Source organism: Metopolophium dirhodum, chromosome 1, assembly GCF_019925205.1.
Source record: "Metopolophium dirhodum isolate CAU chromosome 1, ASM1992520v1, whole genome shotgun sequence".
In the NCBI taxonomy this organism is placed as follows: Eukaryota; Metazoa; Arthropoda; class Insecta; order Hemiptera; family Aphididae; genus Metopolophium; species Metopolophium dirhodum.
The window spans coordinates 17,498,747-17,511,303 of record NC_083560.1 but is presented as its reverse complement, the minus strand read 5'-3'; the positions used below and the strand labels follow the sequence as shown (position 1 = coordinate 17,511,303).

At 31.8% G+C, this 12,557-nt stretch overlaps 1 protein-coding gene across 1 annotated transcript in view; it reads right to left on the bottom strand.

Moving 5' to 3' along the window:
• The window catches only part of LOC132933812 (synaptotagmin-7), a 338,564-nt gene extending 326,456 nt beyond the window's left edge, over positions 1 to 12,108 (bottom strand). The window contains exons 1-2 of the mRNA XM_061000090.1: positions 11,996 to 12,108; positions 11,300 to 11,459 (exon numbers count right to left, since the gene is read on the bottom strand). Of these exons, the coding sequence (XP_060856073.1) occupies positions 11,300 to 11,394 (95 nt within the window). The 5' untranslated portion in view covers positions 11,395 to 11,459; positions 11,996 to 12,108. The remainder of the gene's footprint in view (positions 1 to 11,299; positions 11,460 to 11,995) is intronic.
• Between the last annotated feature and the right edge of the window lie 449 nt (positions 12,109 to 12,557).

Genomic DNA, 12,557 nt, shown 5'->3' with positions numbered 1-12,557 from the left:
TTTTTGGACCAGACCGCGCCGGGCTTGAGGATGAAGTTGATGGACCGGACCGGGCTTTTTACGAGCTTAGCATTATTTTTGGACCGAGCCAGGGCTTTTTTTTCACAATATTTTTTGGACCGGGCCAGACCGGGCTCGAGGGTAAAATGTATGGACCGAACCGGAGCGAAAATGTACGGCTTTTGCAGGTCTATAGTAAGTACCTGCAGTTGTTTAGCTTACTCAAACAGGTATATTATCATAAACACGAGTACATATTATTTTTTGTCGGGATGCGAAATAAAACAACGGAAAAACTTATACTTATATTATATAATTTTACAACAAAACACGATTTATGTATTCGCTGATAATCATTTCACAGATCAGATATTGTAAATTCCTTTTTTTTTATTGTAAGCGAAATATAATATTGTGAACACTGTTTGTACGAAATCGAGTCACGGCGCCGGTAAGAGTTACAATTCAGCGTATCGGATCACTATAATTATAACCGATTGCCATTCGATATAATATTGTATAATGTTATTAGGGGGACGGAGCACCATCGCCGGTTCGAACCTTGGTCACGGGGGCACTTATCTACGGGTAGTCACGGTGTCTGGAGAGAGAGGCCGCCATTCCTCACCCGGGCATGGCAGGTGCCCACTTGGAAATTCTGCCAAAACACAAAACGTGTTCCTCCGACCCAAAAATTCTGTACACTATACAGTACCACCCTACAGCTAATGGCCTCAGTTGCCGGGCTTAATATCAAAAAAAAAAAAAATTGTATTAATAACTTATGTGTTTTAATGTTTATAATGTAGGTATCGAGTAAGATATATTGATAAAAATTGTCGTCAGGATATTCAAGAGCGTGTTATTATATTTTTATTTTCTTAAAACTGTCAATGTTTGTCGAAAACGATAAAATATGTTGTCGACAAAAACATAATAATCGATAATCATCTGTCTGAGATTAATATTACGAAAAAATCTAATCTCGAGATGAATATCATGTATAGGAACATATACGAAAGAACACAGGAGTTCTATGGTAGAAGATGTTAAAAGTTTTCTTAGGTGAATATCATCATCATTAATTAACACTACAATCGTATGGATTAACTCTGATATTATATTATAATATATACAGTTGTTGAGCTTCCCCGAACAGGTATTTACTTTCTTTTATGGAAAGCGAATTATAATAATATTTTGAACAATGTTTGTACGCGGTAGTATTGAGTCACGGTAAGAGTTACAACAGTTCAGCGTACGGGGTCACTAGATATTATAATCGATGAGCGTTTAAAGAATAAATAAAACCATATTAAATTAACTCATTTCTGTCTCGTATTAGGTACCTAGATATGGGTAATATTATTAGGGAACGGATTTAAATGCTCTAAAACAACAAGAATAATGACTTAAAAAAATACGATTTAATGCACTCAACAGGAATGTTTTTTAAAAATGCACTAAAAAATGCTGTTAAAATTATTTTTAACATTAAAAAAATTTGTTTTGTTATTAGTTATTAATTTTTGTATAAAGTCTTATTATTATTAATTTTTCGTATCATCTTATTATTCGTCGTCTCCTGTCTTCTATTTAGCCTGAAAACTATTTCCAAAAATGTAATCATACAAACCACATTATTATAGGTGGCCACGGCCTCATAATTATCTGAACGGTAAAAACATAACAAATAATAAAAATAGATTGTATGACAAGGAAAAATAAATAATATTTAATTTTAATCATTTAAAATGAATCTTATCTATACATTTTTTTATAAAACTGTATCAATTCTTATATAAAAATGACTTAAAAATATAAATATCACTAAAATTACTAAAAATGCTCTAAAAAGTAAAAAAGTCTTAAAAATGCAAAATAAAAGTTACATTTTTTAATTCCTTAATGTATGAAATAAACTTTGTGCTTGGAAAACAATGTTTTCGGACATTCAGAAAAAAATGCAATTTGCATTAAAATCCGTTCCCTAGTTGTTATAATAGATTTTTATAAATATAAAGTAGGGGGTGGTGGTGGGGGAGGGAAATTCATTATTCGTGTATTCTAAAACCACGTAGTTTGTATTATCGTGGTTATGCCGATATTATATGGTTACCGGACGAAATAATAACCACAATAAATTATATTATATTTTATTATTTTTTCAATAAATCGAAATCGTTATTGTCTGTATTTTTCTAAGACTGCTCGGATAATTTCGAGATAAACACAAAACAAGAACAATGTATCATTTACTTGTGCTGCATGTTTACTATATTATTACCTATACTCGGTCGGAGTAGAAACTGCAAGAAGCTACTTCGATTTCTCGCGCTCTAAATCAAATTTTGAAACGTAAGCATAATAATATCATATCGATAGCAGAGCATACCTAGTTTTTTTATTTTTGCTCCAGTAATTTCTTGAGATAATTCATTCAAATACACACCGTCTTTCTAATGACATTCCGAGTTGATTTTTAATTTATAGCGTATGATGTATAGGCGCATACTATTTTTTATCGTTGATGTTAAAATAAACTATCGGATTCTAATCGTGTTTTACTACACTGTAATAATATTATATAAAATAATACATTCTCAGACGTATAACAATATTATAATACATTTCGGTTAGCAAACAATAGTTAAACGTCGGTATTGGCTGCAGCGTTTCAATACTGGCGACGCTCATATCTCAAAGAATTATACCGAGACCGTTTTTGTCTAAAAAAATAAAATAGGTACATATTATTCTTTAAATATAGTGAAACCTCCCCTAACGGAGACCTCCGAATCGCAGACGTTTTTTTTAGGAAGAGACTTCAAAGTTATAATAACTGAACCCTCCGAAAAACGGACAACATTTCTGTGACCGAGTGTGTCCGGTATTTAGAGGATTTACCGTTTATTAAATTTTTTTTTATTCTCCCAGACTATATAGCTGCGCACAACGACTTTAGGCAGCATAATAATACTCGAATGTTTTTAATATAGTACGCATTCGTGCACATTTCGTTTTCAATTTATGAACCATAAAATATTATGCGATGTCAATATTGATTAAATATTGTCTAGGTAGGTACCTAGTTAATATAGTTTGTTTCGTACTAAATATATGACGACATATACTCGTATACGTAGGTACATTAATATATTGTTAAAATAATAAGTTAATAATCGTAAGTAGGTTTGAAATATAAATTAATTTTAGTTTTATACGATACAAACGTAATCATAATAATATTATGTAAACATAATAAAATAAAAAATGATATAATATAATAATATAATAAAAATCATTTCAGTCTCTAGAAAATCGTTTTTATCGCTAAACGCGTATATTCTATTACAAACAATCGTAAATTGTATAAAATTATATTTTTTTATTAAATATATTATAATACCGCAGTTGTATACTTTATATTATAAACATTAAACTTCCTATATTATTTGATTATATTATGAGTAAGATTTTGTTACTTTAATGATTCATCAGACTGAACTAATCTCAATCGATATCTACGCCAACGGTTAAATGGATCTGTTTTTTTCTTTTTGTATATACCATAGGAGTATAAAATAAATTGTAACAATTTATACAGTGCGTTATATCAGGTGATTTTGCGGTATAGTTTTCATTTAAATGCATACCGTTTCGAATTTTATTACCAACTATATTTAATACCTGTTTATATATTTTATATTGTATATCTCTATACCATTTTATTTTAGCGTATAAAAACCAAGTCGAGTACGCTGCCTAACCTATAATAAAATCATGTGATTAAATCTGACTGTTTAATCTGTTGAAACGAATTAAAGGAATGGAAAAATATTCGCGAAATAAAGTGTACCAAATGATATGAATATATTTATTAAACCGATAAATTGATACTTCATAAATTATTTCACGTTTGTTAGGGAACTTTATCACGGCGACGTTATAACCGTGAAACACGAATACAATAATAGTAATATAAAGGCAGCTTTTGTTTTTGAATTTTCAGTTTTTAATTAATTTCAAATAACCGAAACACTTCGAGTGAAAAAAATAAAAAATAAAGCCATTGAAATCAGACAAATGTCAATCAATTAAAAATGTCGTACGAAATTTGAAAACAAAACGTTAATTAAATATGGGGGTGCGATAATAATTGGGACCGGGATTGAGTAGCCATACAAAATCATGAAAAAGCAAACGAGACGGCCGGCGAAGCTAAGGGTTGCCGGAAACTCGTATTGCTTCGCTGTTCACCGACCAAAATAGTGTTCCAAAGTGAAATACTAATGATTATTCAAAATTCGTGAGCAATTATAAGTTTATTTTCATCCGCAATAATTGAATACCGCATTTGAATGGAAATTCGAGTAGGGCTCATTATACGTTTAATTAGTGTTTGCATAATTACATTGTTTACGAATAATGTACAACTCGTAGACACATAATGGGTACAAGTATCTATATTATATTATTTTTATGTCTAATTACATATTATTATTACGAACTCTGTAATTATTCGAGACTCGTACCTACCTACGCATTAAACACGAGACGTATCATAATGTAATATAGGTTCGGCACGGTTCATATATAATAGTTATCTTTGTACATTGAGCGTTCGACAATAATAATTGTACCCTCAGTCCCTCGGACAGACGATAGTCGCCCTTTATCGCTATTTGATACCACAAAATGTATACCGCGCATGCATGTAGTTCGAGAATGTTTCTTAGGTGAGAGTCGGAAGGAGCGAAAACAAAAATGTATGACTTGCACTGTTCATGTGTGTGTTGACGAATGGGTGCACCCAATACACATTCGAGTCTTCGTGTTCGAACTGTAACTTGGAGAAATTCACGCCGGAAACATAATAATATAGAGACAGACAAGTTCAGAAAGTTTAAAACTAAAAAAAGAAAAAAAAAACAATATCGGTTATGAAAATAATATTGTTGTGAGTATAAACTTTTTAATAAAATGAAATATCAAACCGCATCGATATCATAATATTATTTGAATTAGTCGCTGTAGCATTTTGTAATGATAATATTACATTTTATAATAATATTATTGTGATAATGTTATACTAATATTATAATCGCGCGAATAATATTAATATAATGTTGTAATAATATTTTTAAACAAATTATATAGGTACAATATTATGTATTATCGATACCGTTTCGTTCAATTATTTTTTTTAATTTTGCGAATAAACACAATATTTCACTAGGGAAATAAGACTGCAAATTATATACACTCGATATTTGCGTTATATAATAACATAACATCGCTTTGCATTAAAACGTTTTTGATAATAATAATATTATTATTCATCGTTCGAAAACGGTTCTAATTAAATTGTTTTTCTTTTAATGGCAATACAAAAACAATATTGTTGCGATACAAACACAAATCGCTGTGAATTATGCATGAGGGTGTCTTTTCGGTTGTCGGACAAAATTATAACAATTAAAATGTTCTACGAAATCGTCAGAGAATGTCTGTTATCAAAGTTCAAACATAAAAAAAAAAAACAAAGGATATCACGTTTTATGGTTGAATAAAAAATGCTTCGTTTTATATCCGCCAAAATAATATATTGACACAAAGTGTGTTTTATCATCAGACTAATACCATTTCGAAGGCTGTCCGCTATGTATTATTCAAAAGTAAATTACGCGTGCACTTCGAGACGTCTAAAAAATATATTATATTATTGGCTTTACGGAGATCGTTAATAATTATTATTATTATTCTTTTCGCATAAAAATAATGTGTAATAAATTTCGAATACAACTATATTATAATTGCTTACTTGCGGTTTTCTCGCTGATACAATGTATAACTACGTCGCAAGCGAATACATTGTATTCCCGAGAGGAATTAATACACACAAAACCCGTAACAAACCAATCAAACTTTAATAAGGAAAAAAAATTCAATATCTGATATAATATAATTAAAAAAAAAAAAAAAAGAAAAAACGTCTTGTATTTGTGAAATTGAATATTGAAAACATAATAATAATTGTGTTTCGTGAAGGATTATTACTGAAAATGCTATTTACGCGACTAAATATTATTATTTTTATTGTTATATTGATTTTGTTCGACAATCGCGCAAATATCAAGTACCTACCTACTGGCATAGTTTTTATAATTGATATTATTTTTTTAATTATAAAAAAAAAACGACATCGGTATAAAAATGTATTGTTCATCGTAACGATTATTAATAATAATAACAATAATAGTAATAATAAAAATATAACAACGGTAATATGCGTTCCAATGAAATAATTTAATGTTAAACCAACAAAATATGAGACGACAAAAATAACGAAGGCCGTTGATCAATGATCAATATAATGGTATTATTTAGTATTTAATTATGAATACTATTACTATATTATAGAAAATGTATCACTTTTTGTGTTTTGTCGAAAGAGATACCTACCAGCTAGGTACTCAGTGTTTAAGTGGATGGACATTTTGAGATTGCAATATAATAATATAATTATGTGCATCTTTTTCGCGATGGTAAATCATAAGAAATTAAAATCATAGAAATTAAACATCGTTATTAATAAAATATCATAATATCATTGTCACGTCATTTAAAATTTAACGGAAGGCCTTTGTGCTTCTTGATATAACAATATTATTATAAAATGTATAAGATGGATAATATTATGTCAAACGATACAATATTAATGATTTAAATTTGTAAAATAATTTTTTTTATAATAGGTAGTTAAACAATATGCATGAACCTTACCTACCGTTTTGCGTTTTTTTTTTTTTATTAAATCTTCGCGAAAAGTCTAACACAACACGAACCATTAATTTCACCGTCTAATTAGTTGATACACTTTCCTGGATATTTTTATATTTTTAATTATTATTTCCCGTTGTATACAAATTATTACTATTATTTTTTTTTTGTTTTTTAAATCTCTTGATATTTCGAAAACGCGACGTTTGAACACGCTGAAATTTGTTGCCCGTCATAATTATATTTATATTATTACAGTGTTATGAGCACGGAGTTTTAAATATTAAACTTACAACTACGTGACTCAACCACGACTGCAGTGCCTATCTATTATATTATCGCCGCCGCTGCCGGTGGCGAGGCTGTGATATATTTACTATTTAGGCATCGCTTTTTACAGTCGTTTTTTTGACAGTGTCGTAATAAAATATATACACTGCAACCTTTGGTGCGTTTCCCGAAATAACAAATGGAAATAATTATTGTGCAATGCGTTGCGTACATAAATATTAAATATTAAAAAGTCTAATTTTAACGAGGGAATTTTCGGGATTTGTGGGAACCACGCGAACTTTGAAATATATTACACGACGCGAACGTGTTAGAGGACGGGGAAAAAAAACCGACGTTAGCTCTGTGACGCGAACATTAATTTTGTTTTTCCTTTCACTGCGTCCCTATCAAATAAATTGTTTTTATCACATTTCTAACGGCGAAAATATTATAAATATTTCAAGTTTAATTAGCGAACAATAATAATAATAATAAAAAAAATAAATATTATACTCCGGTCGACCTTTTTTCCCGGACTTTCTTTTTTTCTTCTAGGCAATCATTATAATATAATAATTTATTTTAACATCGTGTAATATTATTAATATGCTACGATTACACGGCATTTCGATCATCGGTATCGGCGTGTACCTACCTAATTTAGTCGGTGCCAGAAATTATAATATTATGCCGTCAGCCGTGTACCGCCGCGCTGAGACATTATTTTGACTAATGAAAATTCAAAAATTCATAATATAGACAAAGGTGTGTACTTACACGATATTATTTTAATCTCAAATCGAAAATTAAATTTTCATAGTGATAAACCAACGTCACAATGTTCAGAGAAACGAACCTGGATTAGCCTAGTTATAGGTATGGAGATTTTTCGAACGGGTGGGGGGTTGCACAAGTCAAAGTTGATTTTATTTTTCATCCATAAACTCAAAAATCCCAACTTTTGGTGGGAAAAAATGAATGTATTTTTTGTCTTGTTTTGTGGCCTTTAAAACTAAGTAATATTGTCTGCAAACACGATGTCGTTTTACAATTTATTTTACTACGATAAAAAATATGGGTAACCTACTTGTACATTAAATTATTATGGTTTTGAGTTTTGACACTGTTCGTCGTCGAAAGCGCCGAAAAAAAACCCAAGAAAATACAAGTGTAGTATTATAATTTCTGTAGGTAGTGCGAGTCCTAATAAACAAGTACAATCTCACCCTTCTGATTAATTCCCATGTGATGCGAATCGACAAGACAGTCTTATTCGAAGGTTTTATTCCGCTCATAATATACGCGTTCCTAAGACTCGGGAAACTCGGATGATAATTTATGTAGGTTTCTGTTGTGTTTTTCCGCAACAACTTTGGCGACATTTCTCTAGTAATTTTTTGTCTGTTCTTTATTTATTTATTACTATTATTATTATTATTATTATTATTATTTTTTTTTTTCTGTTTGAGCCGAACGTTTTAATAAAACTCTTGCGGACTAACCAGTTGACGGGTTAATCTCCCTCCCCCCACCCATCCCGATTACTATTAATCCGGGATTATCATAATAAATGTGCTCGGGCTTAATTTGTCCCACCGACATATATGAAACCACATTTCTGAAATTTCACTCACTTCGTCGTCGTCGTCGTCGTCTGCACAACGCGGAAAACGTTTTTTTTTTTTTTGAAATATTTTGATTTTTGACTTCCCAATAATCATTGTGTACGAAACGGAAATGTTTTGAATAATATATTATTATGTATTAGGAGCCGTTTTTAAAATGATAAACCGTACTGCTACAACGGATCTATCTTGTATTTTAAGTTTATTTTACGCGTATTGCTCTAACTTTATTTTACGATTGCGATTTGTCGAACAAAAACCTTACTGTTTTAAAGTTTATAATCCCGCACGTCCAGCCATAATGTTTAATAATATATATGTTGTAAAAAAACGTGTACGGCGAACTAATATTTCATTAACTTCGACGGACTTAATTAACATAAAATAAAGTTTAAAATTATGCATTCCAGAATCCACTTTAAAAGTACATCAGATTTTTACATAATATTTTTGTACGCGTTATACACTAAGCGAAGACTCGTATCATTAATATTTTTTTTCACATTTTGAATTATACATAAAAAAAAAAAAAAACACATAATGGATTTATCTGTTTATGTCTACATTGTATCGTGTTTTTACGAGCTAAATTAACTATTTAAGAGAGTACATTAACAGAATTATAAACTTCCAATGACAATAATATTATTATTCATATACCTTCGTTTTATAAAGATTGTATCACTATCATTATTATTTTTTTTTTTGCAAGTATCGAGGTATTATAATATGAAGACATTATCGTTATCGTTTTTATTCATTTTTCGATCGACCCGATAAATAATACTGATTTAGTTGTTGCAATTTGTAGTGAAATTCGTACATTTTTAATATTCCTGACTGTAGCTACCTGTATTATATTTTGTAAAACTTGTTCGGACCGTGCTGTTTATAACACTGAATGCGAAGCGAAAAGACAAGATTATTTTTCACAGTTGGATTATATTATTTTTTCCACGCCTAATGTCTGATTCAATGACCAAAATGTCATAGAATTGTGTTTTCAAGTCAGTTTATGAGAAACGTATAGGTACTATAGATTAAAAGTGCGTCAAAAACATCTTCTCTCTATGAAAATAATATCATAATAATATAAATTCTAATTACAAATATTTCTTTGAAACCATATTTATCATCAAATACTTTTGGATGGGTATCATAGGCGATACAGTTTTAGTTGATGAATAATAGTGTAATATCATATGCAAGCGTTTTACAATTAATACAATTTATTACGTTTAGTATGTTTTCGCAAGTGTTTAAACGATTTGTTTAAACTATAATTTTTTTTAATAAACTACGCGACGGTAAGTGCTGTGAGTGTAATAATATCATATAAATCGAGTCGGAACAAATAATAATAGTAACACCGACAGTCATGATACACCAAACATCATCAGTTACATAACAACATTGAAATTATTTTATTTTTCAATAGGTAGCTAGTTTTTTTTTCACGTTTATTACCCGATTTTGGAGAAAACGGTTTTATTTTATCATTATTATTATTATTATTATTACTGGCAGCTACCGATGCAATAGTTATTGTTTACAACCGATAGGTACAGAAAATAATATAATATTCAGGTGCAGAATTTTGTTTTTTTCGAAAGTATAGGTACCGTGATAGGTTTGGGAAACATATTGTCAAAACAATATTCGATACAGGCCCGCAACACTGCAGAACGATATTGTTACACATAATATTATTATTATTATCATCATATCGCAAACGTGAGAAAAAAAAATATAAAATACACGCAGAATTTGTCGAAACGATTTTTACTCGAACGCGTCCGCTCTCGCGATTTCGATTACAGTTATTGCATTACGGCGTGTCGTTAACCCGAACCCCGATATCGGTGTTCATCATATTCAAATCAACAATACCATGGTGTACATTAGAGACGTCTTTGCCAATGAATTACAAAATATAATACACACACTATTTACCCCTCCGGCCTGTCGTAGAGACACTATATAATATAATACGTAGGTAAAAGTATATATAATATATATATATATATATATATATATATACATATATCTCGTGTGTTAATAATTTATACAACACTGCAGACATTACCTAACAATAAGATAGCTGTCATCGGCTGGAAGGTCGGGGAAAACGGCAAACAGCAAGGTCGGGCAAGGGGATTATTTTCCATTAGGAAAATTCGTCGTTTTCACCACGAGCGAAACGTATTTTTAGTCATTAAACCGGGTATGCCGATTTTATAACGATGATAACGATGTATTATTACAACAACAACAATAGTAATTATTATTATTAAAATAATATATCGTACGACTTAAAATTAAAGCGTGCATGTGGAAAATCGTAATATATAATAATAAAAACAACATAGTAATATTCGTTATCAAGCAAATTGAAAAAAAAAAAAAAATGACGTAAAGAACAAATAAATAATTTGATTCGTGTATCTACTAAGTGTATAATTTATAACGAATACACGTCGTGTATATTTTCATATTTGTTTTTTCACTTATTCATAATATTTTGTTTCTGATGTTTCGTCGGAAACGGTGCGATAAAAAAAAAAAAAAATATGCAGATCGTTTGTACAATAAACGTTAAGAAATAGTATGACACTTACAAACTTTGCGAGAGCAGTTTTGTGACGCCCAACTTGGACATCGCATTATTTTTGAAACCGTCGAAAATCGAGTTAGCGGGGCTTTTATTATTCATATTTCGCCGGCCAGTGTTTTTCACAGCTACTGAGGTGAAACTCGCAACGTGTGTAATAACGTTCGCTATATTATAATATAATAATAACAATGACAACAACAATAACAATAATAATAATAATAATAACAAAGATAATTTATCGTACGCGGTTACGAAAAATTCACTCGGACGGTCGCGGCTACCTTTTATGATACGGAGTGCACGTCGAAAACGGCCGAAAGAAAACGCGACGAGGTAATCGGAATGGATGATTGTTATTTTTTGTTTATTCGTCCGATTAGAAGCGGAATGTAATCGAATATGATTATAATATAATATTGTTACTTGGTCTGTATGTATTTTTTTTTTTCGGTTTTTATCGTCGTATTTAGACAATAATATTATCGTGACGACGAATCGTGTAAAAAATTAATAAAAAAAAAAAAAAAAATTCCGAGTGATTTAAAAATAATATTGATAATTATTGATAAATTACGTGCGAATAGATTATATGTACGTCCGGAATGCCGACGAGAGAATATTATTTTTATTATTATTTATTGTTTATTATTAAATTATTATTATCGTATTATAATATTAGCATTGTGTGTGGCATACGTACGTGTGTTGTTAACGGCGTCTCGACGAGAGAATATTATGATATCGTATAAAGTTACGCAGCGGAGAGGTGATGGTGGGAGTAGCGTACCAAAACAAAGACTGAGGACGCGAAGTTTCCGAGCACGCTTTTTGTGTACGCGCCGGTGTGCGAGCGCGCGCGCGCGCGTGTGTATGTGTGTGTGTGTGTGGTTTTTCGTCCGCCCGTTTTCGAGGGGGGGGCGCGGCGTATACTCGGCACCGACCACCCGTCCCGCCGTACCCCGCGGGGCCGAGGGGGCCCTGGGAGGCGCGCGCGTACGCGTCACGCCGCGAGAACTGGGTCAGCTAGCCGCCTCGGTGCCACCGCGGGGGGATGCCGGTCGGTCGGGGGTGGTCGGGGCAGGCGTCCGGGGGGTGCGGCGGTCGAGGCGTAGACGCGGACGCGGGCGAGGCGGAACGGCGGTGGAAGCGGTGGCGGGGGGTGGGGGCGCGAGACGGGGGTGGTTTTGCGGTACGAGAGCGGTGGGGGGGTGTACATGGGCGGGGGCGGTGGCGGGGTGGACCGCCGCCGTACGATTTTTACG